This window comes from Chrysemys picta, chromosome 10 (assembly GCF_011386835.1).
Source record: "Chrysemys picta bellii isolate R12L10 chromosome 10, ASM1138683v2, whole genome shotgun sequence".
Taxonomy (NCBI): domain Eukaryota; kingdom Metazoa; phylum Chordata; order Testudines; family Emydidae; genus Chrysemys; species Chrysemys picta.
The window spans coordinates 30,576,882-30,597,174 of record NC_088800.1 but is presented as its reverse complement, the minus strand read 5'-3'; the positions used below and the strand labels follow the sequence as shown (position 1 = coordinate 30,597,174).

General features: G+C 40.8%; 1 protein-coding gene across 5 annotated transcripts; it reads left to right on the top strand.

The window, feature by feature from the left end:
- The first annotated feature begins 1,236 nt into the window (after positions 1–1,236).
- On the top strand, positions 1,237–18,398 carry MCEE (methylmalonyl-CoA epimerase). Of its 5 annotated transcripts, none has more exons than XM_065558327.1 (3): positions 1,237–1,261; positions 9,981–10,321; positions 16,718–17,799. In XM_065558327.1, the coding sequence occupies exons 2-3, from the start codon at positions 10,031–10,033 to the stop codon at positions 16,868–16,870; spliced, it is 444 nt and encodes a 147-aa protein (XP_065414399.1). In that variant the 5' UTR covers positions 1,237–1,261; positions 9,981–10,030; the 3' UTR covers positions 16,871–17,799. The 5 variants fall into 5 exon arrangements, with proteins under 5 accessions (XP_065414399.1, XP_005285040.1, XP_005285039.1 ...); XM_005284983.5 differs by lacking the exon at positions 1,237–1,261 and adding an exon at positions 1,702–2,463 and having other exon boundaries at positions 16,718–18,215; XM_005284982.4 differs by lacking the exon at positions 1,237–1,261 and adding an exon at positions 1,705–1,944 and having other exon boundaries at positions 16,718–18,398.
- Positions 18,399–20,293: the final 1,895 nt, after the last annotated feature.

The following is a 20,293-nucleotide window of genomic DNA, read 5'->3' as shown; positions in this document are numbered from 1 at the left end:
TGTGTAAGAGCCTTCTGTGCAGCTCCCACCTTCTGAAGCAGTTGTCCAAGTAGACCGCTCCATCATTGAATCCCTACCTCTTTTTAAACCTTCTTTTAAACAAAATATTTTCCCCTCTCAGTCTACACCTCTTGAATGGAATCTTTTTATTTACCATACAATACAATATCTTTCTACCAACATTCCCTGAATTTTACATTGTATGCTACCTGCATATGGGTAGATCCAGTGAGGATTTGCACAGCCCCAGGGACCTGCCATAAAAAGGGAATTGCAGGATTGAGACCTAATTTTGCAAAGTGTTTTAGGGATACACCTTGTTTGGAAGGCACTATATAAAAATAAGTTCTGATCCTCAATTGTTTCCTAGAATGACTAATCCCATTAAGTTGGAGTACTTGTGAGAATAAAGATTTACAACAGCAGGCCCTAAATGGTGTATTGTATCATTGTTGTTTTGTTGTTTTCTTCTCCCCTTGGGTGACTTTAGTACTACCCTAGATTTGGATAGTTATTAGCACTGAACACAATTGCTAAATATAGTAACTGTACAGCCATTTTACTATGCAGTTTTGTCTCTGTGACCTAGATTCTAGTATTTTTTTTAACATACATTTTCAGCAGACATTGAGAACAAAATGCCTGATGATATTTTGCATCACTAAACTAAAAATTCATCCAGGCACATATTCACAGAACTGATATATTAGCATGGATTAATGTTTTTCTTTCTAACACATTACATGATAATTTCCTTCAAGATTATTACCCAAGGTCAAACTATGCACTAGGCCAGTAGCTTCTGCAGCAGTTGGGGAGTGGTGTGGGAAGGGAGGAACTCACCTACCTCCCAGGCTGCAATTTGCAAAGCCGCTCTCCAACTGTTATTCTCTGGGGTTACAGTAACCTTGTCTGCTGAGTGGTTCTTCCCATTCTGCGGAGTTTTGGCAGGTAGATCTACATAGTAATGGATCTATTGGTCTCATCCCAGCTATTGCCACAGTCCACCTCTTAAAACCTCCCCTGTGTGCTGGGATGGAGGGAGCCCCCCACCTCCAATCATGAGGCTGAGCTTTACAGTGCTCAGAATGTTCATATATGGTGAGTACTCTCCACATATACTCATCTCCACTCAGAGCCTTCCACACTCTCATAGAGGGAGGGGGAGAGAGACAGATCCCTATTTGATGAAAGCAGTTACCCAGTTTTGGGAGTCTTCAAGGTTGTTTCATTTAGGAGAAGAAACAGGTGGTGGAGTCCGGTATGTTATTTTTTGATACAATCCTGTTTATCTGCAATGAATTATAAAATCCTGTTTCCATTAATGCAGTAGGACTCAAACAACAGAAGATTTGGTCACAGTTCCCAGCCTCTTTCTACAGCACTTTACCCAAAAGCTCTCATCTTTTTTCTGAGGCTCATACTACTTCTCTTACTGTGCCTGGGCTTCTCTAATCTTTCCTTGTCTCAGCTGCTTCCCTCACACAGTTCTGACTCCAGGGGCTAGGCCTTTAAGGAAAAAACATGATTGCAAAACTCACAATAAAATCACAAGAGTTGGTAACACTGATTTTCATTGCCCCAGCGCTGTTTCCAGGAGAAAGTTTCTCCACAAAATGAAAAATCAGCATGTTTCAAGCTATTAAACATTTTATTTTGGAGCAAACAACAGAATCGCTTCTCCACCGGGTCACTGGTGGTGCTGCTGACAGCCGGAGGCTGATTTCCTTTTGCAGAACTGGACTTTGCCGCCGCTCTCGGCCCCTCCCGAAGCCCTAGGAGAGCAGCTCCCTGCAGTGGCAGAAGCAGGGGCTGCCCCGCTGAGAGCACAGCCTGGCCCCTCCTGCCTTTGCCGGCTGTGCTCGCGGGAAGAGGCTCTCGATAAAGTTAGATTTGAATAGCCAGGAGTCAAGATGGCAGCCTGCGTGGGGAAAGCGGCAGCAGGTAGACGCTGAGCGGTGCAGCGGGAGCGTGCGGGGGTGGGAAGGGGTGGTCTGCACGCGCCCGGGTTTAGCGTCTCCGGGAGTCGGCCTCGCCTTGTCCGCTGCCCAGCAGAGAGCCCTAAAGCACGAGCACGTTCAGTAGCCCAGCTCCGTCCCCTCAAGGGGCCGGTTCGCAGACCCTGCACATGAGCTGAATAAGGGGGACAGGTGAGGATGGGGAGAGACACGTGTTAAATGGCGGGTGGGGGGAGAGTTTATGGCAGGGAAATTGCACATGCTAAATATAGGGGTAAAAACAAGCTATACAAAGTACACCTGTCAGAGGAACAGGGTGTACTGACAACGGTGGAGGGCGTGGAAGGAGAATTGCACCTGGCAAAGATATTTAGGGGGAAAGTGCAGATCACACATGCTGAGTAGGTGGCTCCTCGACACTGACTCAGTGGATAGGACATGGGACTTAGCCAAGAATCCTGGCTTGTATTTTTTTTGACTCTGCCATAGATTTGTGTGATGTTTGGTAAGTCACTTAGCTTCTGTGACTCAGTTTCTCTTTCTGTAAAATAGTTGTAGCCTTGTAAAAGCTATTGATATTGACAGATTATAATTTATTATTTTAATTAATTGTGAGAAGTAATGAAATTGTGTGTGACAAGTATTTCTGTACAGTTTAAATGCTCTATTTTTGTGTGTGTGATCCTAATAATTCAAACTGCTGGGCTGTGGAGTGTTACAGTTTTAGATTCTGATCCTTCAAGTTCCTCTGCATGGTCAGATCTCTGCATAGAGCCCTCTTGTCTTTAACAGGTGCACAGTGTTTTCCCCAGGAATTGAAATTAGGGCGGGTGTTTGAATTTACAGAGGGGGTCAGAACCGATGAGGGGTGAGACTGTGAGGGTGAAGGTGGGCTGTATGGCACCATAGTAAAAACTGAAAAATGTTTCATGACTATTTTATTAGATTTAACTCCTGTTCTAAAATCATCACACAAATTAAAGTTGGCTAATCAAGCCTTCTATGAAGCACTACATCTACATCCTTCTTGGTTTCTTGTTATAATTTTGCACAACTCTGTTAATGAACTTCTTGAATGCAATGCGTTCATCTTTGGTGGCTTCTCATGTGTCCGGTACTTCCATTCCTTCAATTGGTATGCTCATTAGTTCATTCACATGATTAGGCAGAAGTTGACATCATTAAGAACACAAAATTCTATTCAATGATGGAAAAAGAACACTCAACTGTAGCTGTTATGACTGGGAGTAGCAAGAGATGAATTCCTACTTCTTTCATCCCAGGAAACACAGCATAAAGGTGGGGTTGAGCCATTAGTGATGATAAAAAAGAAGTTGAAGTCAAATCTTCATTCATTCGTCGTATGATATTCCACTCTGTGTTCAAATTCTCTATTCTGGCCTGAGCACATAGCAGCCCCATTGCTGGTAGTGCCTCACTCCACTCAACTGTTGGTGTTTTATAGGACAGGGATTTGTAAAAGCTACGTAGAGGTTGAACAGAATCTAGAAGTCTAGAACAGAATCAAATTAGTCCAGTGATGATGGCATTGTTTAATGACCCAAGTGGTTTCAACAGTCGACTTACAAGAGAGAGAATGGCAGTAGTCTTCTCTGAACGTAGTAGCAAAAGTAATCCACCAGCCTCACTACTTAGATCCATCCCATCTTGGTAGATACTTTCCAAAGTCAGTAATAATGGCTGGAGTAATTTTAAGACAACAGCCAAGGATCACTCATGAGAAAGCCAGAGGGTTTTCTGCTGCAGTTTTAAGGGAGAGTTCCTCAAGCATACTTGAGAATTGTGCCTAAGGGCGTCATCCTGTAACTGTGACTCTCATGTATAACCTCTCTCACATGTATTATTATTGGGTTCAATGGGACTCTGCATGTGTTTGATGTAACCATTACATTGGTTGTGCAGCTCCCATTGACTTCAATGATGCAGGATCAGATACTTAATTACAATACATTACAAAAATAAAATATGTGCTGACTTAATTTTATGATGGATGCTGCATCAGCCTTTTAAATTGTTTTGTCTGTACTAGAGTGCAAGCTCCCCATGGAGGGAGCTATTTTGTGTGTGTCTGAATTCTCCTGAACACTCTACTGGTGGTCAGTGAACACCAATATAATGAATTGGACTGAATAGGTAGTCCAAATAGATACTGCTTAGAATCATTAAGAATTATATTTTTAAAAGTGACATAACATGCATTCTGTAATCTCAGTGAAAGGGGGAAGATGACAAAGAAATACATGAAAACAGGATCCACAGAATTTTCTTTAAAGGGCAATGTCTCTGAATCATCTCTAGAAACATGAGACACCTTTAGATGGGTACATTTAAAAAGTAGGTCTTCAAAATACCCCTTGGACACTGATGCTGACTGCATTAGAAGAAGAAAGAAAAAAGAAATTGCATGTAAGAATTTATCTAAACGTGGTCAGCATTTGCAAATTTCAACCAGGAAAAATGTTTGTCAAAGTAGCTCTGGGCTACACAAGCAGAGAGCCTGGTTCTTCTCTTATATACAGTGGAGTAAATCAAAAATAATTCAGTTAAAGTCAATGGAGAGACATTTGTCTGACTAAAGAATCTATCTCAGAAACCAAAAAACAGTCACCAGAAGAAAGCAAACGTATTTGCTTTAGATTACAAAGGCCATGTTTACGCTATGGATGCTACAGCGGAATAGCTATAGCACCATAGCTATGCCACCGTAACCCAGTAGTGTAGATGCAGGCTACAGCAATGGAAGAGGTTTTTCTGTTGCTGTAGGAACTTCACCTCCCTGTGAGTTAGTGGCTAGGTTGACAGAAGCATTCTTCCATCATAGCGGTGTCAAAACCGGAGCTTAGGTTGGCCAAGCTATGGCCGTCAGTGGGCATGAATTTTTCACACCCTTGAGCATCGTAAGTATGTCAACCTGAGTTGTTTACGTGTAGACCAAGCCAAAGAATACAGAAACTGGAAAATACGTAAACCAAGATATTCAGTATGTTCTACAAAACATCCAAAGCCCCAGTGCATCCTTGGCACAACTTCATAGCAGAATTGTGCATTTGAGGGTGTGAAGAAGTTGAGAATACATCAAAGGCTTCTGATACTCAAGCTTGGCCTTGAGGCATTGGGAGCTTTGACACTGTCTAAAGCAAACTGGCATAAAATGTAACCACTGGTTTAATGTATACATACTTTTATCTCATTCTGGCACCAGTAGTCTAGTGATGGGAGAGATGCCATGCCCTGCCCTGCCCTGCTTCTCCTGTCCTCACTGTAGCTCCCTGCCCCCCCCAAAAATTCGAGCATCCATTGTCAACAGATTAACTTTTTAGCAAGCCATTTTATGTATCAGGATATGCAGTTTCCTGCAATATCATGGACAAACTTTACTGAATTAAGTTTAAGTATTTTAGGAGTTAATTGTATTAAAAAGGCAAATGTTTATGTATTATTGTGGGATTGTATGGGACTTCTTTAGGAAACATGACTAAGGGAAGCCCTGGGAAGTGTTGTGAGCTTCAGAAGATTCTTCTAAACAATGGGCCAGATAGGAATGAACTTTTAGGGCAGGTCTACTTTACTGCTTGTCGATCTAACTTACGTTGCTCAGGGTTGTGGAAAAGACACCCCCTTGAGTGACAAAAGTTACAGCGACCTAAGTATGTCCATACTGGTGTGTTGATGGGAGACGATCTCACGCTGACATAACTTCTGCCTCTCGCGCAGGTGGAGTAATTATGCCAACGGGAGAGCGCTCTCCCTTCGGCATAGAGCACCTTCACCAGACACACTACAGCGGTGCAGCTGTGCCAATCTTGTATCGCTTCTAGAGTAGACCTGCCCTGAAAGTTGTGTGTGTTTCTCAGGAACTCTCTAGGGGGTGATGTATGCAAATGTAAGAAGGAGAGGATCTTTTGTCTGTTGAGTGCTTGTTATATGAGGACAGTTCAGAAAGACCCAAACTGGATAAAAGAGTGACTCTCAGATTAATGGGGGTGCCTGTTTTGAGCCAAGGCAGTTACGAACTTGTGACCACAGAAGAACCCTTTGAGGGGTTTGAAGGAGTGTTCACCTGCCAGAGCCTTTGTTGGAGTTGGGGTGATCGCTGATAAACTTATTAGCATGTGTGTATGTTTTTACTGTTTTTAATGTCTTCTTAGTAAGAATAAATACCACACTGCTCTTTCCGAGCAAGCAGAACTGTGGGCAATTGCACTGTTAATAGCCTCTGTGGATAAAAGCAAAACAGGCCTGCTTAGGCACTCTGCCTTGCTGGGGACTTCATAATTTAGTCAGGGAACCATGCAGCTTGGAAAACCCGTCAGGAGGGAAAGAGAGACAGGGCTTTGCCCAAGAGTGGTAACAGCTGATGAGCTGGAAGCCTGAAAGTGGGTGCCCTTGCTGGAGTTTGTAATCCTAATTTAAGCCCTCTTTCTCATGATGTAGTTTCCTCTGATGATCTCTGCAGTCAGCTGAGGAGGCCCTAGACATTCACACAGTCAGACCATATGTTTGTGTTATTTCCTGTTCATAAGTCTAATGACCTATTTCTGTTTTAATTAAAATATTTATTTTAAAATTATTTAAGTAATGACTTAAACCATTTACAACCCCTATCCCAGGGCCTGGCAGTTCAATTCTACTGCAATATTCTTAAAAATCAAGCATTCTTAGCAAGCTAAGCAGAAATGGGAATGGTCAGTATTTGGAAGAGAAAATCAACCTAATGATTATAGGTGAATCAGTCGGTGGTACTCCTCCTCAAAGATCTGAATTTGCACCTACTGAGGTCAATGTCAAATCTCCTATAGACTTCAATAGTGTAGAATCGAGACCTAGATCAGTACTGAATCACTTCCCCTGCACAGTTCTTCAGTATTATTCTCCAACCTGGAGCCTTAGTATGGATTGGAGATTAATCAATTTCAATCAATAAATAATCATTCAGTCTCTTAGACTGTCATGGTCAATAAATATTTAGTCTCCTGAGGGCTACAGCATCAGGAATATTGATCAATATCATTAGAATGAGCTATTAGCGTAGCTGAAGTTGAAGTATCTTAGTTCGATTTACCTGTCTGTCCTCACGGCAATGAGTCGACTACCGCGGCTCCCCTGTCAACTCCGCTTACTCCTCCTGCCAAAGTGGAGTACAGGCGTCGATTTGGGGATCGATTTATCGCGTCTAGATGAGATGCAATAAATCAATCCCCGATACATCGAACACTACCCGCCTCTCCGGCGGATAGTATAGATGTACCCTTAGAGACCCTAGAAGCACATGAGAAACGATTGCAATTTATCACACATCCCTTTATTGATAAATCCACTAAGCAGATAAACAATCCCACCAACACTGACAGAGAGAGAGTATTAAGCCCTAGGACTGGCATCACTCACATCTCCTGCTGGGGGACCTTGGAGTGTCAGTCATTATCTTCATTGTCCTCATTAACCATGGTTGGCATCCTGGTGTCTTCCCCCTGTGTTTTTCCACTCCTACCCCAGCACACAGGCCGGACAACAACTTTTGATCCTGAGATATGCTTATGCCTGCTAATGCTCATAGATATGCCTAAGGGGTCCAACCCCTTTTTTCTTATCCATACTTCCATACTCGATTAATTTAGGGGTGCCCCATCTCTTACTGGGTATCCCCTTAGTACCCCTTATTGTCATTAATATTTATGTACCATAGCAACTTGAGGTTATTACAGAATTCCCCAAAATGTTACTATCGGGCATCTTGTGGTATTAACTGGTACATTGTGCCCTAGTTTCCAGTCTATTACTGCATAGTTTCCAGATCATCAGTATTTAACATATAGTTTACTGCAATTTTACACTTCACTGGTACAGGATTATCTTTCAGTCAACTAGTCATGCAAATCAGTTTCAGGCCTAAGGCCTTGTGTGGCTAAGCTGAGGATCTCACAGATCTGAGGACCTATGTTACAACATTAATTAATACTTATAGTTCACCTTTATATTCTAAATATACTTAATATCTCTTATTCTTTGCTACAGACTTCATCCTCTGTAAAGGCAGCAGGAGCAGTATTGCTGTACAGATGCCTCTTAAACAAGCTGTGCAAACTCGGGAACTTCTCTATCCCCCACCCCCATAAAACCCCCACAACCCAGAGAAATGGCAAAATCCATGAACCACTATAGCAAACCACTATTCCTAATTGTGAGATCCTTCCTTCTCTTAGCCTCTCATGCATCCCAGCTCTCAAAGTTGGAGTTTTAACTCCAAGCTCTCAAAGTTCTCAGTGCAATTGGTTCATAGCCATTCACAGGTAAAAAACATAATGCTAAGTATTGGACGGGCATATGTATGTGTGTGTATAAAATGAAAATCACTTATTCTACTGACAAATATACAACCCTCACGATAGTCCAATATGAGTAGAGAGAAGTCCACAGAAACCGGTTAAAGTTCAACAGGGGCCTCCTCAGAGAAATCCACAAAGAGCTCAGCTGCCATAATTGTTGGTCCATGTTGTTTCTCATACCACTGAGTCTTTCCATGCACTAAATTATTTCAGATCTTATCCACCCATTTCTACCTGGAATTAGACCCTTGTCTTTATGCCATCAGGTGACCATATGTTAGTGATCTTATGCGTACAGTCTGAGCCAAATTCTGCTTAGTTTCTCATGGAAGTAGTCACACTGAAGTCAGAGGAACTGTTTGCATTAATAGAGCAAACAAGATTTGGCCCTAGCAAATACTTTGAGATGGAATACCCTTAATATGGCTAAGAAGGGGATAGTGTGGCCAGGTGTCAGTTTTTTGACCAGAAAGTCTGGTCAGATCTACTGACCAGACACCCAAAGTCTGATTACTGTGAGTGAGGGAGGTACCAGGTGATCACCCACACCAGCCTGTACTCAACCGCGGCCACCTCCTACCTGCATCGGGCGGCTGCAGCTCCCAGCCCTGGCTCCGCAGGCAAGTCCCTACTGACCCAGGCAAAGGGGAGTGGAAGGGGGAGAGGGGAAAAGCAATGAGCAACAGGGGAGAGAAGAGGAAGAGGCGCAAATGGTGGGTGAGGCCTTTGGGGAAAGAGGCATGGCAGGGCTTTGGGGGAAGAGACAGGGCATGATGTGGGGAGGGGAGCTGGGGCGGGGGAGGTTCCGGCAATCCCGCTGGAGTGTCTTCTATTTAAATATTACAAAGTTGGCAACTGTAGAAGGATGCTGTATGCTAAACAGAATAACCCTTAGAATTCTTTCCAGCTTTAGAGCATTTCACTAACTTTTTATCCTCAAACAGGCCTGTGATATAGGAAGTATTAGTCCATTATACAAATGTGAAAACTGAGAAAGAAAGAGGCAAAATGATCTGCCCAACATCACGGAGGGATGGAATAGCAGAGATGGAATAAAACTCGGGAGTTGCTGGCTCCCATTCTTGTGGCTTAACACTTGATCACATCTCCCTCCACTGGGAGGCAACTAAGACTCTTCACCTTTCTATAGGTATTTGGGCTGTAGGAATAAATATATTAGTTCTTTATTATGTTTAGACAGGTTTTTTACATCCTCATTTCTATTTCCATTTCTATTTTATTAAATGTGAATCTCTGAATAATACAGAAATAATGTACAGGTTAGTGGTGTGTAGCTGGCCTTTAAATTCTATAAACTTGTGCATATAATTATGAAAATCTTGATTTTCATACCAAGCTCAACTGAAGCTTAAAATTAACTTTTTTTTAAAAATCCCTATTGTTGTTTATAATGGACACATGAGCATTCATGCTATAAATTCTTCATTTACCTCCTCTGAATTAATTTAAGTTTCAGAACAAAAAAAGCTATTGAACTGATAGCAGTAGAAGAGGAAATGCTTCCCTGCTATCTTATTATCTCTGTCTTTAGCATATTGGTGAAACATAATTCATAAATGTAAGGACACAGGAGTTATTTGGGTTTCATTAAAAGGGGAAAGGATGTGCATTTTTTTTTCCAAAAGGATTATGACGATGTCATTCAATTTTACAGGGCTTCTTACCAGATTGCAAACTACAGCACCCACAGTACGGACTTTATCAATGTCACACTCCTTGACTCAAAAAGTTCCATGCTCTTTGTGGAAACTGGGGCGACTCAATCATGTAGCAATTGCGGTACCCAATTTGGAGAAGGCCCAGTCTTTTTACAAGAGTGTTTTAGGAGCCCAGGTGAGTGAGGCAGTTCCTCTTCCTGAACATGGCGTCTACACTGTTTTTGTGGAGCTGGGAAACACAAAGCTAGAACTGCTGCACCCTCTGGGAGAAAAAAGTCCAATTGCAGGCTTTCTGCAAAAAAACAAGGCTGGAGGAATGCATCATATCTGCATTGAGGTATTATACACGCATACTTTCTATTATATTTTAAAAAAAATCTTTATCTTGTTAAAGAGCTTCATACTTTCTAAGAGTCAACCTGAATAAAAACCCACATTGGTTATGCTGAGTCATTATCATTTGGGAAATTCTACTGAAGACCAGCAAATAAAAAGTGAAGTTGCAGTATGAAATTCAGGCCAATTTCCCATTGTCATTATACAAGCAGCTTTATTTTATTTTTAATCTGCCCAAACTGAATTTGGCATTTGTAATGTCCGGGCTGAAAGAAATGGGGACAAACTTATGGAATGTAGCAATGTCCTGCAAAGGTCACTAGACAGCTGGCAATTTCAGGATGTTCAAAATACATGCACTGGAAAAACCTGTGTGTGTCAGTTTTTTATAGATCACTTATAATGGGGTGCACAAGTGTAAATTAGGGCATAATTTGAAGACAGTGCGGTTTTACCAGAGTTCCTGCATTTGATATTTAGTTGAAAATTCAATATGCAAGTCAGAAAAGAATCCCGGGAAAACACACAGAGCTGTGTTTGGTTCTCAGAGATGAGAGTAGTAAAATCTTTTTTCAGGTAATCAGAGATGAATCTGGATATTCACAGGGAGTAGAACTACTGAGCAAGGTGGTGTTTATTTGTTTTTTTTACAAGTACTTTTCAGAATAGAATCAAAGTTAAGTCATCACAATATACACTTAGTTGTGTTGCATATTGTATAGGGCCCCATCTCATAAACACACATGCGTATCTTTAATCCAGGGGTCGGCAACCTACGGCACGCATGCCAAACATGGCACGCGAGCCGATTTTGAGTGGCACGCTGCCTGCCTGGTGAGAGGAGGGGGCGGAGGGGCGGAAAGCACCACGCTGTGGGAAGAAGCAGGGGAGGGGGGGAAGCTTGGCTGCCGCAGGACCAAGCTTCTGGCCCCTGCCCCCGCAGGGGAAAGCGGGGGGGGGGGGGGTCTTGGCCCCCAGCCCCACTCAGCCCCCCCGCCCACCGCTTTCCCCTGCGGGAGCAGGAGGCAGAAGCTTGGTCCTGCAGTAGCCAAGCTTCCCACCTCCCCCACTTCTTCCCACAGCCTGGTGCGTTCCGGCCCCTCCTCCTGCCCCTTCTTCTCCCTGCTGGCAATGGCCCTTGCGAGATGGAAGGGGGAGCAGAGCAGAGCTGAGCGGCAGCGTGCTCGCCGCTCTATAGAGGACGCAGAGAAAGGTAGGGACGGGGCCTTGGGGAAGGGGGTGGAACAGGGCATATCCCTCCCAGCCCCCTGCCCTGAGCTGCTCAGGGCAGGGGGCTGGGAGCACCCCCACAAGCCGAGCACCCCAGCCCTCTGCCCTGAACCCCCCCACACACCCAGCCTTGTGCCCTGCACCTCCACACCCCCCCAGCCCTCTGCCCTGAACCCCCCCCACACGCAGCCTTGTGCCCTGCACCTCCACACACCACACACCCCCAGCCCTCTGCCCTGACCTCGAGTCCCCCACACACACGCAGCCTTGTGCCCTGCACCTCCGCACACACCCCAGCCCTCTGCCCTGACCTCGAGTCCCCCCCACACCCAGCCTTGTGCCCTGCACCTCCACACACACACCCCAGCCCTCTGCCCTGAACCCCCCCACACACGCAGCCTTGTGCCCTGCACCTCCACACACCCCCAGCCCTCTGCCCTGACCTCGAGTCCCCCCCAACACGCAGCCTTGTGCCCTGCACCTCCACACACCCCCAGCCCTCTGCCCTGACCTCGAGTCCCCCCCAACACCCAGCCTTGTGCCCTGCACCCCCACACACACCCCAGCCCTCTGCCCTGCACCCCCCCCCCCCCCCCCACACACACACAGCGGGCTGAGCAGGCTGGCGGCATAAGATCAGCATTTTAATTTAATTTTAAATGAAGCTTCTTAAACATTTTGAAACCTTGTTTACTTTACATACAACAATAGTTTAGTTATATAATATAGACTTAGAGAGAGACACCTTCTAAAAAAAACGTTAAAATGTATTACCGGCATGCGAAACCTTAAATTAAAGTGAATAAATTAAGACTCGGCACACCACTTCTGAAAGGTTGCCTACCCCGGCTTTAATCATTCAAGTAGTCCTGTTGAACTTAATAGGACTACTCACATGAATAAAGTTAAATTGATTGCCAGATTGTGTCCCTAAATTATAAGTATGGTAAATTACATACTTACAAAGAAAAACAGAAAATTCTTCACATGCATAACATATCCAAGTTTTCCCCCTAAATTAAGGCTCCATATTTTCAAAATAGAGACTGTCAGTATAGACAGGCCAGTCACCGTATAACATTGCTCAAATGACATGTAGAGCAGTTGGTATCACAAACCCAGCAGCTCACATTATTCTTACAGAAAATGTATGAAAATTCAGAAGTGTAATACAAAATCATAAAAATTGGATAGGACAACTCTCAAGCTGTTAGATTTAATCTTTCTCATAAGGGTGTAAATATCAATTACTTAAATCCATCCTAACTCCTTTTTTTTTTTTTTTTTTGGCCTGGGATTACAGAAATCCTCAGCTTTAGACTTTATGCAGACAGTTAACTCCATTAATACCCAATATTGTGATAACTATTTTACCTGAAACTGAAAGACACCTTCATGCTTTTAGAGCCTTTTATCTGTGCTAAAGTCTGTAAATTGATACTTTGTGTATTAATTTCCTATTTTCTTTATCACAACTGAAATATTATAATTGCCCTGAATATTTATTATTTAATATTAAAACTTTAGGATATATTCTCCACTGAACAAGAAAATAATCTTGAAGGTAGTGGATTGGTATTAACAAGTAACATTCAAAAATAGTATTGAGTGTTTAGATGGAAACTCCCCAATTTTCAGTTGCTATGGAAATTTGTCATTGACTGTAGAACAGATGCAAGTGAAGATTAAAACAAAAAAGCCTTAATTAATTCAGATGTTTTTACATATGAATTGGAAGCTTGTCATGTATAGAAAAAAGGCTACAATTGCCTGTTTATGAGACAGGGAAAACAAACTCCCACATTCGACTATCTGTTGGAATAGTAGAAGGACTATAGGGCAGCATTGAGTTGACAGGCTAGGGGAAAATCTTGCTCATTAATAGTTGCACTTATATCAGTCTTTCACAGAAGGAACTCAAAACATTTCACAAACATAAAAAAGGTATTCCCATTTATAAAGGCATTAAATGAATCATCGTGAGTTTAAACTAGTTGTTCTAGGCTAGATAGTAAGTCAGTGGTAGAGGAGGGAATGGAACACACGAGTCTTGGCTACCAGTCCCCTGCTTTAACTCCTTCCAAGGCTGAATGTTTTATATTGACAATTTCAGATTCTGTTTGTGATTCAGCCTAGCACAGAGTTCCTGGACTGAATTTGTTCTATTCGCATGGCTCAATAGTTTAGAGCCTTGATAAAGTATTAAATCATATTAGTCTATTTCTGCAGTAATAAGTTACTTTAAATAAATCCTTTTAATTAATGATTTACACAGAAAAAAAAAACAGAACCAACAAGACAAAAGGTGGAGGGAGGGGGGCAATGATTTGCCCATGTATGGCAGTGTATGATTATGCAGAATGCTGTTTAAGCATGTTGAATGTTAATACAAGCGATGATACACTGTATCATTCATGATTGTGTGGGGAAATGGGACAAAAAGCATGCTTTTATTAGTTCTCTTTTCCAGTTCTTTGATTGTCCTTTTGAATAAGATGCATTTTTGCTGCATTAAATTATGATCTACCATTTCCAGAAAAATACAGTTCCATTTCAAGAAGTGTAGACTTCTCCCCACAGGAGTAAATTTCTGCCTATGGCTGTGTGTCAGGGAGGGATGACTATCCCCCCTTCCATTTCCCAAACAATGAGGAGGAGGGAGGGGAACATTTTTAAGCCTTTATCCTGTAAACACTAAGGCTTGGCCTACACTAGGAAATGTGGTTGGTATAACTACATCACTCAGGGGTGTGAATTCTCCTGTTGACTTGGCTACTACCTCTTGGGGAGCTGGAGTACCTATGCTGACAGGAGCAGCTCTTCCATGGACATAAGTAGTGTCTTCACAGAAGTGCAACAGCGACACAGCTGTGTTGCTGCAATGTTTTAGGTGTAGGCTTAATTTTACTACTGTGACTAGTCCCCTTGAAATCCAATTTAAGCACACATATATAGTGGATAATAAATCAGAGAAATTCAGTAGATCAGAATGTTTTATATTTCTTGTAACTACTGTATCTATTTGCAGTTAAAGATATTAAAATAAAAGACTAATTCAATCTACTCAGATTGCTGTTAAGCAGAATTGTTTTGCAGTGCTGTTAGAAGAATGTAAAAGACTACAGCAGAACTCAGGAAGTGGGGGTGGGGAAGACAGGAATAATATGTGGTAAGGGCTGTTTAAAAAAACCCCAAACTGCTAAGTAATAGAAATAGCAACACTACTTAATTACAGGTACAAAGAGAGGAACAAACTAGGAATCTTTAAAATGACTATATCTACTTAAATCTTTTAGGAGCTGGAGTGTTTGTTTGTTTGTTTGTTTGTTTCAAAGATACTTCAAGAAGCATTCTGTTAGCAACACTGATGTTATTCCATGTAGAGTTCTGTTCAGCAAGAGATCTGTGACCTTTCATGGTGCAGAAGTTACCAAAGATGACAGTCAAAGGATAGCATACTGTTAAGTCTGAACAATACAAGAAATGTGGCACTCAGTATTTTTACATTTCCCAGCAAGGGATAACCATGTTAAAAAGAAATTTATATTTTCAGATGTAACAGGTCAAGTGAGCCAAGATCCACAAAATCCAGGGGTCAGAGTTTAAATTAAATGGATGAGAAGGGGCTCTTGGCAGCTAGAATTTTGCAAGAGATTCTTAGTGCTAAAATTTCTCTAAACAAATTCAAAAGAGTTCAGATAAGAGCATCAATAAAGGCTTCCTATAGCTCTAGGGCTTCCATTAGGATGGCGTGGTTCCTATGTAAGACCAAATGACAATGAGCAGCTCTAGTCTAGCCTAGAAAAATGACCCATTGCAGTGGGGTTGAAAATAATTTGCTACTGGCAAAGAATGGTCAGAACACTTTAACACCAGTTACAGAAAGTATATTGGACACCTGGTGGAACAGGAGAGGAACCTGTTCTTGCTACACACAGTCACTAAGCAGATATTTTCCTAATGGAGATGCACCCAGAAACTCTCACAAGTCACTCTCATTATTATCCCGTGGGATGCAGTAATTCACTCCAGCTGAGCCCAGCCACATTTCTCCTTCTGGCTGGTTTAACTAGCTATCTCTGCAGGAAGTGCAGGCAGCTGTGATGATTTCTCTACTCAGGATGAACCTCAAGGGGTTACTACCCATCACAGAATGTATTACACTTGCTAATTTTAGAGAACCCTTAATTACATTTTTTAAAAAGCAAACTGGCAACTTCAGGATTTTTAAAAACAAATCTCAGTTGAAAAGGATTAGGACTTAGTGCAAATGCAGAGGAAGTAGAATTCAATTATGTAAAATTTATGTTTTCACAATTACATCTTGTAAGCTTATCCATTTAGCTATGTCCAGGAACTTCATTCTTGAAAAACAGCGCTCCTTTTATTCTAGTGCCAGGACTTTATTAACTGGTAGTTGTGCTAAACTAAATGTTAATTTTGTTCTTCCAACAAGCATGCATTAGAGATCTGGGTGAATCAAAGTCTCACTTTATATTTGCACATACAAAGTAACAACCATTTGGCACAACTTAAGGACTAGTCCATGTTTAAATACTGTTATTAGGTTGCCCTGAAATTATGTGTGGTGCTACTTTTACTATGAAGTACAATTACCCAATAGGAAAATGGACCACAGTCCGGTGTGTATTATCCTCTAGTATTCTTGGTAGTTCAAGGTGTCTCTGAGGAGACCAGTTTATACCAAACCAAACTCTGGTAAGATCAAGATGAACCTAAGTGAATGGTACATAACCCCAGGATTTAATGAGTCAGGATTCTGTCTTCAGTTAGACGGGAAAACATTCCTTGCTTAATGATATTCTAAAGCTATACAATCTACTATTTAGGAACAATGTGGAGTTTATAGCTATTGATTTTGATTATTTATGAATTTTGCATTATAAAGTAACTAAAAGGTTGATGTATTATGGGGTGAATCTCTTAACAAACATAACTATTAAATATAGTACAAAATCTTCTTTACATGTTACATTTATTGATATTGATAAAATCTCCAGGTAACTGCATATTTCTGTAGCATTTTTGGTTTTTAGAATTATGTAGTGCTTTATCTTTATTATGGACTACACTATTGTTCCTAATGTAAAATCTGTGAATCATATACTTTAATGTTCCACATTGTATACATGTTTATTTTTATAAGGTTGATGATATAAAAGCAGCTATGACAGAACTGAAGGAAAAGAAGATCCGAATATTGAGCGAAGAGCCCAAAATAGGGGCGCATGGCAAACCAGTGATTTTTCTCCACCCTAAAGATTGTGATGGAGTCCTTGTAGAACTTGAGCAAGCCTGAGCTGTAATCCTAAAAGATGAAACTATGAACTAATTGCAAACCTAATGAGATGGTGTTGGAATTCGTATTATGCCTTGCACTGTGTAAAAGTCATTGTACTTGATTCTTTCTTGTTGATTAAACACATTACAGCTCTTAAGTTGTGAAATGTGGGGAAATAACACTACATACAGGAGGAAGCTAAAGCACTGTTAACCCTCCTAGTCAGTTGGGGCTATGACTTTTGTTTTGTTGTTCAGACCTTCAAAAATAATACATTTAAATGTGTTTGGATTCCATTAGACTATGAATTCAAATAGTAACATGAGCTGAGATACATATAACAAAATAAATGACTATATCTTGTATATCACAGTTTGCAGCATAATTTTTATATATAGATTTCTAGGTTACCCTACATAATTTTGCTCTATATTACCCACTTCTAGATGATAAGAAGATGGGTCAGATATTCCTGTAAGAAAGAAGTCTACAAGAGAACATTTTATTTTCTGTCTCCCATTATAAGCATTATCTAAGCTTCACATTGATTGGTTCATTCAATTATAGGATCCTTGTGTTATTATATGGATGTCTGCGATCGCTAAGCAACTGTTCTCTATCATAACAATTGCTGCCAAGAAAACTGTTGTCTAAATCACCATTTTGTAGCTTTATGTATTACATGTATATGGAAAAAAAATCAAGATTGATAGGGGAATTGGTTTATTTTAAATATACTGTGATTAACAAAAGCTTATTTTGATTTAGTTTTGTCAGCATATATATCTCTGATTTTTAAATTTAGCCCATACTGATTTATTCTGTTTTCTTCCTAATTGATCTCAAGTGTCTGCACTGAAACCTGACTCTTAGGAAAATATCTGGGACATACAAAAAAAAAAAAAAAAAAAAGGCTAGTGACTAATATTTAAAATTATATTTTGTTTTCCTATACAAAAACATTTTCAAGTGCTATCTTATTAAAATTTGTATGAATTTTTATTTTACCACAAGATGGATAAAGCTATCTAGGTCCTGATGCTGCAAATACTAACTTTACATCTGTGACTTAGTTCCACTGAAGTCAGTGAGACTATTCATGTTTGAGTGTTTGCTAGATTGGGACCATAGTTTATAAGTGGCCAAATCCTGTTCACTTTATTCTCAAGAAGGCTCCTCTTCATTTTAATGAAGTTAATCATATGAGTAACATAAACACCAGAATAAAATGTGGCCCAATCTTTTTACATTTTTTGGGGGGGTGGAGAGTGGGCATCTACAGCAGAAATAGAAATTGCAATATGAAGGCCACATCTTTAAATGTTAAATAAATAATAAAGATCTTTAAAGGATTTATAAAGAATCAGATTGTTCTGTATTTTATAGGATAAAACATATAGAGGAAGTGTTTCATCCTTTTAGGAACAGTTTTTTTTTTTTTTTTAAATCCAGTTTTAATCTACAATAGTGCCCAATTATTATGGAAGTTAAATAATTTGTGCTTTATTTCCTGTTTGCTGCAATAAAAACAGATACATTATGGTGACCTGAGTCAGATTTAATTTAATCTTCAGACTTTGAAGATGCTGAAAGCTTGTATGGTGTTCTTCTGAAGCCACAACCTTAATAATGCAAGAAATCAATTTTTATACATTAAAGGTGTTAACTTTGTACTAACAGTTCTATTCCTACCTGAGAACCAATTTTTACTTCAAGGAAAATGGATTGAGCCTTGTGCTTGGCTATTACATCTGTTCAGTGAACTGTTTATAGAATAGTGAGATTCTGCAAGTCTAATTTTGTACATAACTAAGCCAGTGAAAGGTAGGTAAGTACTTCATTTTCCCCCCTGAAATTTTATTCTGCTAGTCTAGAAATCATGGTTATTATTTTAGGTATGTCTGCTTTTATTTTCAGATCATTTGAGGAACAAGAGGCTTTTTTTTCTTTTCTTTCAGAATGGATCAAGAATTAAAATGTCAAGATTATAGTTTTTTTTGTTGGCTAAAATTATTGGATACTTGTCTTTGAACCTGAGACTGTTGGGTTGGGCTAGTATCACAATACACCTCTATCCTGATATAACGCTGTCCTTGGGTGCCAAAAAATCTTACTGCATTATAGGTGAAACCGCGTTATATTGAACTTGCTTTGATCTGCCGGAGTGCGCAGCCCCATCCCCTTGGAGCACTGCTTTACCACGTTATATCCGAATTCATGTTATATCGGGGTAGAGGTGTAATTGGAGTAGAAGGATTACCAGGTTAAAATTCCTTTCTTCCCCTTTTGTCCTATTTAAATAACATTAGTGGGTTTATATTCCCTATGTTGATTTAGGACTAGTTTGACGTGGTAGTAGGTAAGGTTGACCAAGAGTGGATGAGGGTCTTGAGTGAACAGGATTTTTTTTTTTTTATATCTGATATGTTTTTCTTCATACAGTGTCTGCTACAGCACCCCAACGGCTCTTAATCGGTTTCCTAGGTACTCATAACTACCTATCTCCCATACAGTATTTGCAGCAACAATTACCAGCAAGTTCTCAACTAATTGACTTTAGAGAGGGTTCCATAGGGAGTAGGCAACTGCTGCCTTTGCTCACTGTAACTATCTCATTTTGGGTTGGGGGTAAAACCTTAAGTCACTAAACACTTTGTAGAAAATAGGGTCTCACCTTACTCTGAAGAGAGCACACACTATATACATTCAAACTTATTCTCTCTTTAGAGGAACTGGACCTTCAAAAATAAGCCTAAACTGATAAACCCAAATTTAGCCACTCTCACTATGTACAGGAAAGACTCTCCAAGCCCTCTTATGCTACTAGATTGGAGCTAATTGGACATGCCTGCTCTCACTTTCAGCACTTCAGGGGCTGCTCAGTGCCTTACAGTCTCAGGTTGTTTGTGTGCTTGCCTAGTCATGCCCCGAGGTAATTTTTTCTTTCTTTCAGAGGTCCCCACGCAGCCAAAAGCCAAACTAGAAATGTTCTTTAAATCTGACCTTTGGTCTTTATGGCAATATATAACTTCTTAAATAGACCTTAGCTAAAAATGGAGCCTGAAGTACAAATCCAAAGTTTGTGGATATTCAGATGCAGACATTTGGCTCACACCCATCTCTAACTATAAATCCCAAAAGAAAAGGAGATCCTTCATTTCTCCCCAAAGGGATGTAGACACTCTCTACTACTCCCAGATATAACAGGATGTGCTAGCCCCTTAAGTCAGGTTTTGGATCAATTTCTAACCTGTTCCTGGTGCCAATTCAGAGGAATACTGGGATTTGTAGTTCCAAGGGCTGATAAGAGTTGCAGGCTCTGAAGCAAAGCATGCTGGGAAGGGGGCAGGCTGTGTTTAGGGAGTTCCCTTTCTTCAGACTAGTGATAGGCTGGGAGTAATAAAGCTGGGGATAACCCAACTTGCAAGGTTATCTTGGAAG

Coding starts and splice junctions, on each gene's coding strand:
- MCEE (XM_005284982.4), top strand. CDS start 1,914: ATGGCAGCCTGCGTGGGGAAAGCGGCAGCAG. Junction 1,945..9,980: donor CGTGGGGAAAGCGGCAGCAG/GTAGACGCTGAG, acceptor TCAATTTTACAG/GGCTTCTTACCAGATTGCAA. Junction 10,322..16,717: donor TGCATCATATCTGCATTGAG/GTATTATACACG, acceptor TATTTTTATAAG/GTTGATGATATAAAAGCAGC.